Source organism: Labrus bergylta, chromosome 22 (genome assembly GCF_963930695.1).
Source record: "Labrus bergylta chromosome 22, fLabBer1.1, whole genome shotgun sequence".
In the NCBI taxonomy this organism is placed as follows: domain Eukaryota; kingdom Metazoa; phylum Chordata; class Actinopteri; order Labriformes; family Labridae; genus Labrus; species Labrus bergylta.
In genome coordinates this window covers 156,210-171,538 of record NC_089216.1, presented here as the reverse complement: position 1 = coordinate 171,538, position 15,329 = coordinate 156,210, and the positions used below count along the sequence as shown (strand labels likewise).

Below are 15,329 nucleotides of genomic sequence, written 5' to 3'. Positions count from 1 at the left end.
GCAGAAGAACTGTTGGAGTCCATAGAGATATGTTTGATGTCACACATTCACATAACACAGAGGCATGCTTCTCGGAACGCGGACGCATTATTATTTCATGGGTGATGATGGATTTTTCTAAACATTACAGAATTTCCTTCGTTTGCTTTAAGATGATGAGATGAAACGTAAAATGTTGCTGGTTCCATTAATTCATTTGAACATTTGACATGATATTATTAAAAATATTCTCGCAAATATAGGATACACTTGCCACAGATTTGTCAGAAAAAATAAAGTTACACTCAAACCAAGCACAGGTAAACAACACTGCTCATTAAAGCGACTGTGTCAACCGACCAATGGATCATTCAAACAATCACATACAGGAAGTCTTTTTAAATGATGAATCTCTTGCCTAAGACTTGTAAAGAATACTAGCATATGGAAAGAAACAAATTAAACATTCAATTTTCAGAGAGTCCTAATATCCAACAATGTACAACAGGCTAAAAGTGGCCTAATCTGTCTGACAATGGTTTTTAAGGCCATTTTTGAGGGATACTGAACCATACAGGTAATGGAAATCTGGCATGCAGAGGAGGCCCTTTCATAGTTTGCTTGAAAAGATTTGCAGTTAAGTGCCTTGCTTAAGGGGCCCCTTGACTAGTTATGATGGTCGGTAAGTATTGTTAACTTTCGAAAGTTAGAGTTGTGGTGTTCAGATGTAATCATTGGTACAAAAGCTGTAAGGGAAATCTTGGGTAACAATCGGGAGTTACAGAGCATGTCATGAAGAAGACCACTTTTAGCACGGTTGCCATTATATTGTCTTAAACATACAATATTAAAAGGCAGAACATTAGCAAACTTAAATTCCAATCCATTCTCTCCAAAATATACACACTGATTCATTCATGCCTTTGATCAATCTCAATCCCGTTATCCATAATTTACCTCATTGTGGGTTTAAGACCGTGGCTGTTTCCAAAGATGTTTTACTCCTCCCCTTCTGTAACCTTTTTTGTTCATCCTGTCTTTAAAGCCATTTTTATCCAGTTCTCTATTTCTCTAACGATGCCAAACTTGGAGAGAGAGGGACTTGTGGAAATTGACATCTTCAATCAGTTGTTGCATATCTGGTCTTCCTCCAGCATTGCATCAGCCTTTCATCCTTTTCAGTAATAATTGATGAATTTGCATGAGGGCAGCATTAAGCGTTCTAACGATAGACCATCAACTTGCAGTTTTCCCTGAACAGCTCCTCCATTCAGATTTTAAGGTAAGTGTGCTTCAGAGCCCAGTCTCTATCATCCAGTATCCCAGTTTGATTGTTTCAGAACCATCATGATGTCAACCTGATTTTTCTCTCCATTTTGGTATAGTGATGTAATTATGACTGGTCCTTCTTTGTTATCGTTTATTTTCTACCCGATCCTCCTTTACATTGTTACACACAGCAGTAGAGTTTCATGCAACAATTCTTAGAATTGGACGTCATGCACCTTATCGCTCCACTCCATCAACTGCTTCCCCTGTCCGTCTCTCCTCCATTGGCTTTACACCTCCATCCCAGCCTCCATCATTGTAGGTAGCGGTAGACTTTGAAGCAGTGGTTACCAGAGTCAGCCACTACCACATGTCCATCTGAGGTCAGAGCCAGACCTTGGGGTCCATAAAGAGGGTCCGCTGACGTGTTGATGTAGGACAGAAAGGAGCCACTGCCATCAAACACCTGGAAAGGATTGTTAAGAAATAGACAATATATAACCTAAAAACTTCCAACAACAGTAAGGACAACTTAGAACAGCTATACCTGTATTCTGCTGTTGCCCCAGTCAGCTACAATGATGTTCCCATTATTGTCCACAGCTACACCAGTGGGAGCGTTGAATTGGCCGTTTCCCTCACCGTTAGATCCAAATTTCAACACCAGTTCTCCCTCTGGGGTGAAGACCTGACCATGACAGAAAAAGAAATACATAACATTCAAGCGTCCTGATAAGAGGCCTTGACCAAGAAAAAATATATTGGGGAGTTAACATTCAATCAACACGTCCTTACCTTGACAGAGTGGTTATGGAAGTCAGTCACAATGATCTCATTGTTCTTGTTTACTGCTGCAAAATGTGGACCTTCAGGACAAGAACACATAATCGACAAAAACAGGCTTTCAGTACTTCAGCAAAATGTTCTGTTGGTTTCAACACTTACTGTTCCCTCCATCTGAAACCTCAACTGCTCTCAGTGCTTACTTTTCAAGTGGTCTTTTAACTTCTGTCAAAACAAGGGCTTCAACAAACATTTAACTACTTTCTGAGATGATGGATAATCACTGTAAGAATAAGATTCATAAGATTTTATCAGCATTTTGGTTTTAAAACATAGAGGAGGGTTAAAGGGTGGGAGAGCTTGTGCCAATGTGTTCTCCCTGTACCTTGACACCCTGCTTGTGCCTTTGGGGGCTGGTATGCTGGGTGTCATTATCATTTGCCACCATGCTCTATATTGCAATCCACCCTGAATGGATGAATACCATCCAGGTGACTCATTGTTATAAATTGAAATTGTTCAGTTCAGCTTTGCTTTTATTTGCAGTTGTGTTTGGACCTGTCAGAAACATTGTCAGATAGCTTGCTCATTCATCCAGCTGTCATCTCGCCTTTTGTTTGGGCAGAGTGCAGCACACACCCCTTAAATCTCGTTGTTGGTTTGATTGTGTGGACAGTGGAGTTGAAATTTAACCAAACTTGTTTTCCTGTACAGAATGCACCCCACCCTCATTCCCTCTGCCAAACTAACTCTGGTCCAAATGACAATACTCCCAATGTTAGACTACGGTGACGTAATATATAGATCAGCATGCAAAGCCTCACTCCATAAACTTGACGTTCTCTATCACTCCGCCATCCGGTTTGTCATCAATGCCTCTTTCAATACTCACCACTGCACCCTATATTCCTCTGTCAACTGGTCATCCTTACACACTCGTCGTAAAATGCACTGGTTTATTCTAACAAAACCCTTCTTGGTCTTCAGGGCTAAGGTAGTTAGCTAACCCTAACCCAGCAATTGACTGGAACAACTTACAAAAAACTCTCAAACTGGACACTCTTATCCCTAAATCAGCTTTCAAGGACTCTATCACGGGTGGTTGTTCTATGTGCTGTGCTGCTGTTGTGAGTGTATGTAAGGAGGATATACATGTGATGACTGAGTTTTGCCTTCCTTATGGCTGGTATGTTTGGATATATCCTTTTAACTTTTTCTTTGTGCTGTGACTGTTAGGAATGCTGTTGGCTGTTGGATATCTTTTAACTGTGCTGTCTGTCCTTTTAACATTGACCTTTCTTTTCAGCCCCACCCCAACATGACTCTTTATATGAATCTTCATTGCTATTAAAATGTTACCTGAGCTTTGGTCTATCAAATATTCAGGATGAAATGTTCCTACCTATTTCTTACATGTTTTTTAAGTTGTTCACTGGGCAGTCTGTTTCATTGAAGGTTATCTACCTGCAAATTGTTTGTCACCATTGCCTCGACTTCCAAACTTGGTGATGAGCTTGCCAGTCAGCTGGAAGATGAAGACAGTGCATGCCTTGTTGTCAACAACTATCACATTTCCATTCAGGTCTATGGTCACACCCTTTGGCCCCATGAGTCTCCCAGAGCCAAGCTTTGCCTGATAGAAACCACACACAACACATGAGGAGAATTAGACATCAGAAAACAACATCATTTAGATATTTGTTGTTATGGTAAGTTAAGTATAAAATAAATAAAATCCTTGTAAAATGTACAGTACAATTTACACAATGTATTCAAAACTGTAACCCTAGATCCTTTGACAGCTAAATGTCACATCTGTACGACTACCTTGAACTTTCCTTCACAGGAGAAGATGCTGACCCATTTGTTGTCATAGTCAGCAATGATGATGTCACCACTGGGGTGCACAGCTACCCCTGTAGGACGCTGTAGTTGCCCCGGTGATCGTCCCCTCACCCCAAAACGGCTCTTGAATTCCCCCTCATTTGCAAAAATCTGAAACAAAGAGACAACTGTGAGGACATTGATGTATATAATGCATACCATCAATTTTAACACATTCCAAGTCCATTCTCAGACTTCTGTAAAAAAATGGCTATACCTGAACACACTGATTGTTGCTGTCAGCAATCAGGATCCTGCCAGTGGAAGAGGCAGCCACTCCTTGAAGATTAGTGAACTCTCCTTTGTTCCTCCCCTTTGTTCCTGGATAGAACAAGAAAATGTATTTCAATCATTTTTGTTTGTTTTTGTTCTGGCACTAACCCTAACCCAAAGCGTCTTTTGATTAACAGGAAGTAAAATGTTGTGAAGGAAATCATTGAGTGTTTTTGGTTGCATCATGGCCCATGTCTTTATCATTTTTTGTCGTTCTTGAAATACAATTAAAGCCTATAGCTGCATTAAAAAGTAGTATTTTCTGTTTTCAAAATGTTAAGAGTAGAGAAGCATTGCGGGCAGCCAGACTGAACCTGTCCTTGGATACAACATTTATTAGCTCTGATAATTGAATTAGCATTAGCTTTAGTATCAGTAATGTCAAAGTAATGTCTCACCAATCCTGAAGATCAGGTCGTCCTCAATGGGGTTCTGGGTTTTGCGTCGTGGGGTGCCCAGGGCGCTGCTGGCCCTCTTGGAACCTTTCTTCTTCTGGCCAGGGGACTTTCCTCGTCGTTTTGCCCCCTCAGAGGAGCCCGTGGATGGGGTTGCGTAAGCAGCTGAGTTTGTTGCAGTGGTGGTGGAGGGGGACACCTGGTGGGACAAAAATACATGACTTTAAAGCATGAATTTAGGATTTCTGGTTGGTGTATTCTGACCTAAAAATGACGAGACCAGACTTTGGGTCAGGGGTGTTCTGAACAATCATATTTGTTTCAATACTTCAATGGTATCAATATATCTAACACTTATTGTCCTAAGCATATTTCCTCAGTTATCTCATCTTTAATTTACACTTATAATGAACTGGTTTGTTTAAAGTGTACCGTGACAGTTGAGGCTGTGCAAGACAGTTGTTTTGTTTTCACCTTTGTTTAAAATATTTGACATACAGCTGATTTCACCAACCCACACACTCTCCACTCACCTCGACTTCAGCCTCAAATGCGCCACTGACTGTCAGTTTGAAAGGGCTTCCTTTGATGTGCTGGTCATACAGACGAAGAGCCAATGAGAAGTTACCCTCCTTTGGTACTATGTACACAAACTCATAGGTTCCATTCTTGTGGTCCACTATTTCACCGTCCACTATGCTTCCATCAGGGGTGAACACCTGGATAAACACAAGGATTATTTGATGTCATTTTGGTGTGTTTTACCACATTTTACTTGAATGTGGGCGTAAGGCTAACCTCCGCTGACAGGATTGCATTGCCACTCTTACAGGCTCCACCTGACTTGTCTCTTGTCACTATGGTAACAGAGGAAGGATGTCCCACAATGCACTGCTCCAGGCCTGCACCCATGGCTTCACTCTGGCTTGCCACGGCACTGATGATGAGCAGATGACAAGTCATTAAAACGTTAGTAAACACAAAAGTATTTTTAGCAGGGGCCTAATTATTTTGAACTGTACAACCTGGTTGTAACGATGGTCCCTAAGTTGTGTATAGACTTCCTTAACCCGTCAGTCTCCATTATCAGATCCAGCTGATCGTTCTCCTCTGGCTGACATGGTAGCCCGAGACCGGCAAGCTCCTGAAGATTCTCTTGCAGTTCCCGTTCCACCTGATGGCTTGCCACACATGCCTCCCCAGCCAGAGCCTCTTCCGTCTGAGTACTAGAGGCCATGATGTCACCTTCCCCCCGGACAAGGCTATCAACCTGGGCCTGGAGGACCTGGAGACAGATATGAGATTTTCTTTTACTTTTCCCCAAAAACAATAAGAAGTTTTTGAAAAACACAATTAATTGCTCAGCTAAGATTATTCAGCTCACAAATTCAGAATAGCACCACAATATAAATTACAGCTAAGTCTTTCTGATATGTAGGATGTATGTACCTTCTGTTTGAGACCATATGTGACCTCCAGCTCCATCAGCAAAACACTCTTCCGGACATCCAGCTGCTTGTGCAGATCCTCAAAGCTGGACTGGATGTCCTCTTCGATGGAAGCTCTCTGATTTGTCAGCTGCTGAAGAATCTCTTTAATGAAGGAGAGGGCGTCTGAAATCTGAGGCAGCCTGTATAGACACATATGAGGTAAAAGATTGGAATACAGCTGAGGAAAGCTCTTTTCATATCTTTAAATCATCTCTACATACTCATTGTCAAACATCCTGCTCTTGCTTTTGATTTTCTTTCTCTGTTCAACTTAGTTTGTCTGGACCTGCTTGTACCTCATATCTACATGTATGTACTGTTCTGTACCTTGTGCCTTAATGTTGCGTACACTATGTGTGTAAGTACTGTATAGTGTGTATGCATATATATATGCAGAGGTTTTCCTTTCTTTCTTTCTTTTTATTTTTTTATTATTACATATATATATTTTTTTCTCTTCAGATTTTTTCTGATTGTGTAACACTGGCTGGTTGGTGGGTGGCTAGACTTGGGGGAGCATTAAGTGTGAGCGAATGTGAGTGTGTGTGTGTTTGTGGTGTGGGTGTCTCTGTGTTTAAATGTTTGGTATTATGTTTTGGATTTACCTTTTATTTTGATTTTGTATTATGATGATTAATTTATGTTTTGTAAGGACCCCCTTGAAAATGAGATGATGCATCTCAAGGGGCTATCCTTGAAATAAATTACAAAAATTACAAAAATGAAAGAGCCTGTTACATCCCTTTGTACAAGCGTCAGCATTATTAATTCTTCACCACCATCAAAAAGGTCCCAGCAGGGATACTATGTTGTCCTGTGGGGCAGATAAAATAAACCTGTTTGCAGTGAGGCTTAAGAAACATTTGATTGTAATTTATTTTTTAGGAATTTAAATGTTTCCATCTGGGCTTTGCATCCCCATGGATTTTGTGAATGCAAGGCTTATGTGAATTTGTCTGCATCTGTATGTGGGATTGCATAACAATCTAGGGGCAATCTTATTCTCATCAAAATCAATCTGCTCTTTTTTTCCATGTTGCTTAACAATTGAGTAATTCCCTGCCTTTCCACCAGATGTCAGCATCTCCTTTTCACTTCTTGAAAGTTTTCCCGTGTGGTATCTATGTCCTGTAATATCTGTGCAGCTGTGAGCAGGTGGATGGTTACTAAATTCATTAACTTAACAACAATTTTTTAGATGTTTTCTACTTCTTTGTTTTCACAGTTAAAGTGAAATGTTTAGTCTAAAACATGTACTTCACCTTTCCAGCTACAGGGTACCTACCACACTGTATCATTTTACAAAGTAAGACAAATACTTTGAAATGAGAAGTCTGTGTCCTTGTGACTTTGGGAGGTAAGGGTTCATTGGTCATGTGGCAATGAAACCCTTCAAAAAAGCCATCACATTGACTTAACAGTTTTTGTACAATGCCAAATAAGGACAATTTAAAACATAGATTTCTACCTGCTCTGGATAGTCCCCAGGCTCTCCTGCAGGCTGCTCCGGTGCTGCTCCAGGGCCTGGCTGAGGGGTACTTTAGGGTGCTCTACATGGTCCCCTACACAGTCCTCACACAGCGCACACTCGCATGCTGAACAGTAGTGGTCTGCCACCTGCGGATGGTAAGTGGAAAGGTGTAACAGAGCTTGTAATTCTGTTTGTAAACAGGGGAGGTAGGTATAGAAAAGTGTCTAGGTCTTTGAAAAATGGGTTAGCTGGAGGTTTTCTAGGATTTTCCGTGTGTTGTGTTGCATAAAAAGGACTAGAAGGTGACAGTTTAGGTGCGTGATATTATCTTGCCTAGGCATTAACATCCAGCCTTCCCTGAGAAGTGTTTTCACAGTGAGGCGTGTGCATTATAGAGATATTGCACATGTTATCACCACACATTTATTAGACGGAAATGGAAACACAGATTGGTGAGCCCTTTTGAAGTCACTTTCCTACCTTCCCTGAATGTTGTGGGCAGGCATTTTTGCCGGGTGGAGCCTCCAGGACGGTGCACTCCTCGCTGCTGCTATCTGGGGAGTGTTGGTGGGCCTCCATCTGCGAGCGCCAGCCAGCTGGGGGTGAACCTCCAAACACACCCCTTATGCCACAGTGTAGCCAGGAGAGGGGGCTTGTTCAGATACAAGGTTTTTTTTATCTCTTTGTCTCACAATTCATTCCATTATGCATCAGAGAGGACGGTGAAAATCATTCACATTAACTTCTTAAGAGTATTTGAAACTGATGGATTTTAGGCAAGGCATGGCTTTTGTTGTGAAAATTGGATGCATTTCTGTAGACATACGGAGGGCCAAGACATTCAGACACACCCTTTTCTGGATCTTGCAATCACAATTAGAGGGTTGTAACCCCTTCCTGCAAGACTTTTCCACACAACACCCAGGAAAGAGTGCTGAAGATCAGATTTAGATTTGTTTTTCTGTTATTTTAGTGTACAATCCACTACTGACTTCTGAATGATTTAATAAGGGGCAAGACATCCAGAACTCCCAATATTCCCATTTAAAATGCCTTTCGTCATCGATATGTTTCTTATTCCCAGAGCAGCATATGTCCCTTAAAACAACAAAATCCGTCCTCTTCAGGTCTGATGTAGGGAAACGCAATGGACTTTGATGTTGATGTAATTCTCAGAGTATCCAAACTGAGAGCAGCCTACATCCCCTGTGCCCTGGAGAGGGGGGGGGGGGGGGAGGGGCGGACAAGACAATGATGAGGATTGAGTTAGAAAACAGATAAAAATTAGACGGTTGTTGGTAAGAAGTCTTCTAGTTCTTTCCTGTCCTTGATTGTACCCTTTCAACTTTGATTGTTAGGAATGAAATCAAGACCACCATAGGCAAGATCAAGTCATGACCAAGAATGGAGTATATCAAAACCAAGACCAGACCAAGGTTTTCAGTGATCGAGACCAAAACCACACATGTAACCCTCAAGTACAACAAGTAAATTGGTGAAGGATTCATAGATTAAGAAGCAATGTATTTGAACAGTTGTTTTAATAATTATATAGGAAATGTGCATCTTGGACTGATTTTAGTTTTTTCCGTGACCTTCCTGAGAGCTCTAGCCAACACTGGACCCAAACACACAAACAGTCTGTTATTCTCACTATAGGAATGCCCATATGTTCCCTCCAGGTGGTTCATCAGATCACTGAAAACCCCTGATAACACTCCAGATGGTATAGTCCGTAGTAAGAACATGTCAGCAGTACCAACTCCCCCGGAGTTGGGGGAAGGACGGTTGTGCAGCAGGTAGGACCAACAGAGGAGAAGGTAGCAATAAAGATCTTCTAGGAGCAGTAATGTAGGTCACACGAATGTCTTCAAAGTCATGGAAAGAGAGAGAGAGAGAGAGAGAGAGAGAGAGAGAGATAGGGGTGAGGCAGTGGTTACCATGGTACCAGACTGCCTAGGGAGGGGATGAGGATGAGATACAACAAAAAGTGAAGCAGTCACGGTCTCTTTCCTCAAATCCTAAATTTAAGCATCTGTGCGCTTCAAAGAGCAGAATTGATCACAGCAGTATTCACTATGGTAAATGTCCCAGTTCATGAGTGACACAGACGTGATGATACAGAATCAGTATCAACACCAACTCATTGAAACGTGTTCTTACTCCCAACTCCCAAATACAGCAGCTTAGTCTGTGGCCCTAAAGTTCAAAATATGATGACATGCAAAGATTCCCCATTAACGTCACCTTCTAACATGCAAGGCTCCGTGGTCAAGTTAGTTAAATATGCAACACAGTTTTGAAAAGAAATAAATCAGGCTAACGGAAAGAAATGAGCAACCACAAGGAATAATTTCTAAATAAAGTTTGCTGACAAACATTCACATATGACTAAGAAACACAGAGGGTATCCAGAAGACAAGCGTCGGTCTCAGTGGGTCCTCCCTGCTAAAATAAAGGATCAATACAAATAATAAAAACATTTTATAATTCTCAAATCTTTCTCTGTTGCTATGGGAGAAGTTTCCTCATCCTCTGCCCCCCTCACATGCGGTGTTCCCCAGGGTTCAATTCACGGCACATTATTATTTTCCTTATGCATGTTTCCTTTGGGTCACATTATTGGATAAACAATATTAATTTCCATTTTTATGTAGATGACACCAAACAATACATCCCTCTAACCAGTCGGCTCTAACCACCCTAGTTTGTGAACCATTTAGGAATCACAATTCAGCTCTGTGAATAATGAACCGTACACCTCTAGTTTTAATGTAATACCTTTTACAGAGTAAACTAATGATGATTACATTACACTAAATGTGTTCTTCCTCTCATGAGATGCTTTTATATTTTCGTTCCCGTTGTTCTTCTTTCTGTCTCACTTCTTTTCTTTTGTGTTGTTTTCTTGTCTGTCTACGTTTCATGTGTCTGACTACATTTTCAACACGTCTGTGTGTAAAATAAAAACTGGAGTTTCTTATGAATAATGTATAAAGGGGGAGGGAGCCGCCTGTGATCTTCTATATAATCCTATTTTAACAGCTACGACCTTGCTGATACCAAAGTCGTCTTACACGAACAAATACATATTTAATGTCCGTCTAGACTCACAGATATCGCTGGTCTCCTGTTCCTCTCATATCTTCTGCTTTTTGTCTCTAATAAAAAATAAACACATAATTTAATTTATATCAACTGCTAACGACATGTTACACAAAAACCATGCAGACACAACGGATACACCCACACCCTCATTCAAGGAATCCCTGCAGTGAAACCGCTGCAGAGGATTATGTGTGTGTGTGCGTGTGTGTGCGCGCGCGTGTGTGTGTGTCTCCGGGCCTTGTGACACTGGTGACTCTCTGTAACTGTCACTTATGGAGAGACAAATTAACCCTTTCTTTCTTTCTTTCTTTCTTTCTCGTTCAAGAATACAGATGACTAATGACTGTTAAGATGTCCACCACATGGCAAGCTGCATGAGCATCGACTCTAGAGAGGGGGGGTCGGGAGCATAATCTATGATGTTTTGAAATTGTTGTGTCTTAGTGGTTGTGTGTCTTATTGGTGGTTGTGTGTCTTATTGGTGGTTGTGTGTCTTAGTGGTTGTGTATCTTAGTGGTTGTGTGTCTTAGTGGTGGTTGTGTGTCTTATTGGTGGTTGTGTGTCTTAGTGGTTGTGTATCTTAGTGGTTGTGTGTCTTAGTGGTGGTTGTGTGTCTTAATGGTGGTTGTGTGTCTTTGTGGTTGTGTGTCTTATTGGTGGTTGTGTGTCTTAGTGGTGGTTGTGTGTCTTAGTGGTTGTGTATCTTAGTGGTGGTTGTGTGTCTTAGTGGTGGTTGTGTGTCTTTGTGGTTGTGTGTCTTATTGGTGGTTGTGTGTCTTATTGGTGGTTGTGTGTCTTAGTGGTTGTGTGTCTTTGTGGTTGTGTGTCTTTGTGGTTGTGTGTCTTAGTGGTGGTTGTGTGTCTTAGTGGTTGTGTGTCTTTGTGGTTGTGTGTCTTTGTGGTTGTGTGTCTTAGTGGTGGTTGTGTGTCTTAGTGGTTGTGTGTCTTATTGGTGGTTGTGTCTTATTGGTGGTTGTGTGTCTTAGTGGTTGTGTGTCTTATTGGTGGTTGTGTGTCTTAGTGGTGGTTGTGTGTCTTAGTGGTTGTGTGTCTTATTGGTGGTTGTGTGTCTTATTGGTGGTTGTGTGTCTTAGTGGTTGTGTGTCTTATTGGTGGTTGTGTGTCTTATTGGTGGTTGTGTCTTAGTAGTGGCTGTGTGTCTTTGTGGTTGTGTCTTTGTGGTTGTGTGTCTTTGTGGTTGTGTCTTAGTGGTTGTGTGTCTTAGTGGTTGTGTCTTAGTGGTGGTTGTGTGTCTTAATGGTGGTTGTGTGTCTTTGTGGTTGTGTGTCTTTGTGGTTGTGTGTCTTAGTGGTGGTTGTGTCTTAGTGGTGGTTGTGTGTCTTAGTGGTTGTGTGTCTTAGTGGTGGTTGTGTGTCTTAGTGGTGGTTGTGTGTCTTAGTGGTTGTGTGTCTTAGTGGTGGTTGTGTGTCTTTGTGGTTGTGTCTTTGTGGTTGTGTGTCTTTGTGGTTGTGTGTCTTAGTAGTGGCTGTGTGTCTTTGTGGTTGTGTCTTTGTGGTTGTGTGTCTTTGTGGTTGTGTGTCTTAGTAGTGGCTGTGTGTCTTTGTGGTTGTGTGTCTTAGTGGTGGTTGTGTGTCTTAATGGTGGTTGTGTGTCTTTGTGGTTGTGTGTCTTAGTGGTGGTTGTGTCTTAGTGGTGGTTGTGTGTCTTAGTGGTTGTGTGTCTTAGTGGTGGTTGTGTGTCTTAGTGGTTGTGTGTCTTAGTGGTGGTTGTGTGTCTTAGTGGTGGTTGTGTGTCTTTGTGGTGGTTGTGTATCTTAGTGGTGGTTGTGTATCTTAGTGGTGGTTGTGTGTCTTTGTGGTGGTTGTGTATCTTAGTGGTTGTGTGTCTTAGTGGTGGTTGTGTGTCTTAGTGGTGGTTGTGTGTCTTTGTGGTGGTTGTGTATCTTAGTGGTTGTGTGTCTTAGTGGTGGTTGTGTCTTAGTGGTGGTTGTGTGTCTTAGTGGTTGTGTGTCTTAGTGGTGGTTGTGTGTCTTAGTGGTGGTTGTGTGTCTTAGTGGTGGTTGTGTGTCTTTGTGGTGGTTGTGTATCTTAGTGGTTGTGTGTCTTAGTGGTTGTGTGTCTTAGTGGTGGTTGTGTGTCTTAGTGGTGGTTGTGTGTCTTAGTGGTTGTGTGTCTTAGTGGTGGTTGTGTGTCTTAGTGGTGGTTGTGTATCTTAGTGGTTGTGTGTCTTAGTGGTTGTGTGTCTTAGTGGTGGTTGTGTGTCTTAGTGGTTGTGTGTCTTAGTGGTGGTTGTGTGTCTTAGTGGTGGTTGTGTATCTTAGTGGTTGTGTGTCTTAGTGGTTGTGTGTCTTAGTGGTGGTTGTGTGTCTTAGTGGTGGTTGTGTATCTTAGTGGTTGTGTGTCTTAGTGGTGGTTGTGTGTCTTAGTGGTGGTTGTGTGTCTTTGTGGTGGTTGTGTATCTTAGTGGTTGTGTGTCTTAGTGGTGGTTGTGTCTTAGTGGTGGTTGTGTGTCTTAGTGGTTGTGTGTCTTAGTGGTGGTTGTGTGTCTTAGTGGTGGTTGTGTGTCTTAGTGGTTGTGTGTCTTAGTGGTGGTTGTGTCTTAGTGGTGGTTGTGTGTCTTTGTGGTGGTTGTGTGTCTTAGTGGTGGTTGTGTGTCTTAGTGGTGGTTGTGTGTCTTTGTGGTGGTTGTGTATCTTAGTGGTTGTGTGTCTTAGTGGTGGTTGTGTGTCTTAGTGGTGGTTGTGTATCTTAGTGGTTGTGTGTCTTAGTGGTGGTTGTGTGTCTTTGTGGTTGTGTGTCTTAGTGGTGGTTGTGTGTCTTAGTGGTTGTGTGTCTTAGTGGTGGTTGTGTGTCTTTGTGGTTGTGTGTCTTTGTGGTGGTTGTGTGTCTTTGTGGTTGTGTCTTAGTGGTGGTTGTGTGTCTTTGTGGTTGTGTCTTAGTGGTGGTTGTGTGTCTTTGTGGTTGTGTGTCTTAGTGGTTGTGTCTTTGTGGTTGTGTCTTAGTGGTGGTTGTGGGTCTTTGTGGTTGTGTCTTAGTGGTGGTTGTGTGTCTTTGTGGTGGTTGTGTGTCTTAGTGGTGGTTGTGTGTCTTTGTGGTGGTTGTGTGTCTTTGTGGTTGTGTCTTAGTGGTTGTGTCTTAGTGGTGGTTGTGTGTCTTTGTGGTTGTGTCTTAGTGGTGGTTGTGTGTCTTTGTGGTTGTGTCTTAGTGGTGGTTGTGTGTCTTAGTGGTTGTGTGTCTTAGTGGTTGTGTCTTAGTGGTGGTTGTGTGTCTTTGTGGTTGTGTCTTAGTGGTGGTTGTGTGTCTTAGTGGTTGTGTGTCTTAGTGGTTGTGTCTTAGTGGTGGTTGTGTGTCTTAGTGGTGGTTGTGTGTCTTAGTGGTGGTTGTGTGTCTTAGTGGTTGTGTGTCTTAGTGGTTGTGTCTTAGTGGTTGTGTCTTAGTGGTTGTGTCTTAGTGGTGGTTGTGTGTCTTAGTGGTGGTTGTGTGTCTTAGTGGTTGTGTGTCTTAGTGGTTGTGTCTTAGTGGTTGTGTCTTAGTGGTGGTTGTGTGTCTTAGTGGTGGTTGTGTGTCTTTGTGGTTGTGTGTCTTTGTGGTTGTGTCTGAGTCTCAGTCGGTCTTCTTCAGAGTCCATGTAATTGTTTCCATCGGTTTGGTTACTTTGTGTTGTAGGACTTGAGTCCTGGACTTGGACTACAGTGAGACCCGAGCCGTGATTTTGAGGACTCGTCACAGGACTTGGACTTGAGCTCTTACTGCATTTGGACTCAGAAGACGAAGAGGACTCAGACTGATAAAGACTGTGGTTATGTTTTTGTTAGGGTACCACTGCTTTGGTGAGGATTCTTTAAAGCCTTTAGAAGATGTTAAGAGAGATCTTGGAGGATCCAGGGAGGAGAGACTGAAGACGTGCTGAAGGCCTCAGTGGAAACCTGAATGACGAGCCTGACCAGCACCTCCATCTGTGCCACTTCATTAACGCTCTGTTTATATTTGTGGTAGTTTGGAGTCTACATGAAGTCATTAAATCAGCTCTCCAACTGAAACATACATGAATGAAACCGTCCTGGTTAATACGTCGCTCAGCCTTCTCCTGTCTGCTCCAAATGTAATCCATCAGAGCTGTGAAGACCAGAGTGGAACAGAAGTGACGTACCTGCTGTTACTGTTAGCACTCAGGATGCTAACGTTCAGCACATACAGGCCTGATGACACACACACCCACACACACACACACACACACACACACACTTGTATTTGCTCTACAGCTGAGGTGGCGTTCTGACATTTATCCTCCACCCTTCATCCCGCAATCTGTCCATCCTCTCTCTCGCTCTCTCTCCCAGATGCTACAGATGCTGCTGTCATCTTCAGCATTCCTCCATCCATCCTCTGTCCATCCACCCATCTGTCCTCTCTCAGCCCTCCACCCCTAAAAACACAGATCCAGCACTCACCATGTCCTCCTCAGACGCAGCCCCCTGTCAGTGTGACTGTTTCTGTTTTCCAGCCTGGAGCCACGGCGTCATGATAGTGTCTTGTTTGCTCCTTCTCTCTCTCTCCTCTCCTCTCTGCTGTGTGTCTGTGGGAGTGGGAGGGGGAGGATATCATCGTCACGGCAACACCAGCAGCTTGCAGCAGCACCAGCTTGAAGGGGGGAGGGGGAGTGGGGGGTGAGCCTCGCTGCAGCATCGACCAATAAGGAGCAAGATGAGGGAGAGAT

At 42.6% G+C, this 15,329-nt stretch overlaps 1 protein-coding gene across 4 annotated transcripts in view; it reads right to left on the bottom strand.

Annotated features, from left to right (window-relative positions):
- Positions 1-15,213, bottom strand: part of trim2b (tripartite motif containing 2b) — a 16,689-nt gene extending 1,476 nt beyond the window's left edge. The window contains exons 1-15 of one of the 4 annotated variants that reach the window (XM_065950282.1): positions 15,064-15,187; positions 10,659-10,705; positions 8,025-8,166; positions 7,542-7,690; positions 6,033-6,213; positions 5,609-5,868; positions 5,382-5,520; positions 5,117-5,302; positions 4,587-4,782; positions 4,133-4,236; positions 3,859-4,026; positions 3,496-3,664; positions 2,044-2,114; positions 1,796-1,936; positions 1-1,714 (exon numbers count right to left, since the gene is read on the bottom strand). The exon at positions 1-1,714 is cut by the window's left edge and continues 1,476 nt beyond it. In XM_065950282.1, the coding sequence (XP_065806354.1) occupies positions 1,562-1,714; positions 1,796-1,936; positions 2,044-2,114; positions 3,496-3,664; positions 3,859-4,026; positions 4,133-4,236; positions 4,587-4,782; positions 5,117-5,302; positions 5,382-5,520; positions 5,609-5,868; positions 6,033-6,213; positions 7,542-7,690; positions 8,025-8,166; positions 10,659-10,705; positions 15,064-15,066 (2,109 nt within the window). In that variant the 5' untranslated portion in view covers positions 15,067-15,187 and the 3' untranslated portion in view covers positions 1-1,561. Of the gene's footprint in view, positions 1,715-1,795; positions 1,937-2,043; positions 2,115-3,495; positions 3,665-3,858; positions 4,027-4,132; positions 4,237-4,586; positions 4,783-5,116; positions 5,303-5,381; positions 5,521-5,608; positions 5,869-6,032; positions 6,214-7,541; positions 7,691-8,024; positions 8,758-10,658; positions 10,706-15,063 lie in introns of all 4 variants that reach the window. The other 3 variants (XM_020660804.3, XM_020660806.3, XM_020660807.3) reach the window with 3 other exon arrangements.
- Between the last annotated feature and the right edge of the window lie 116 nt (positions 15,214-15,329).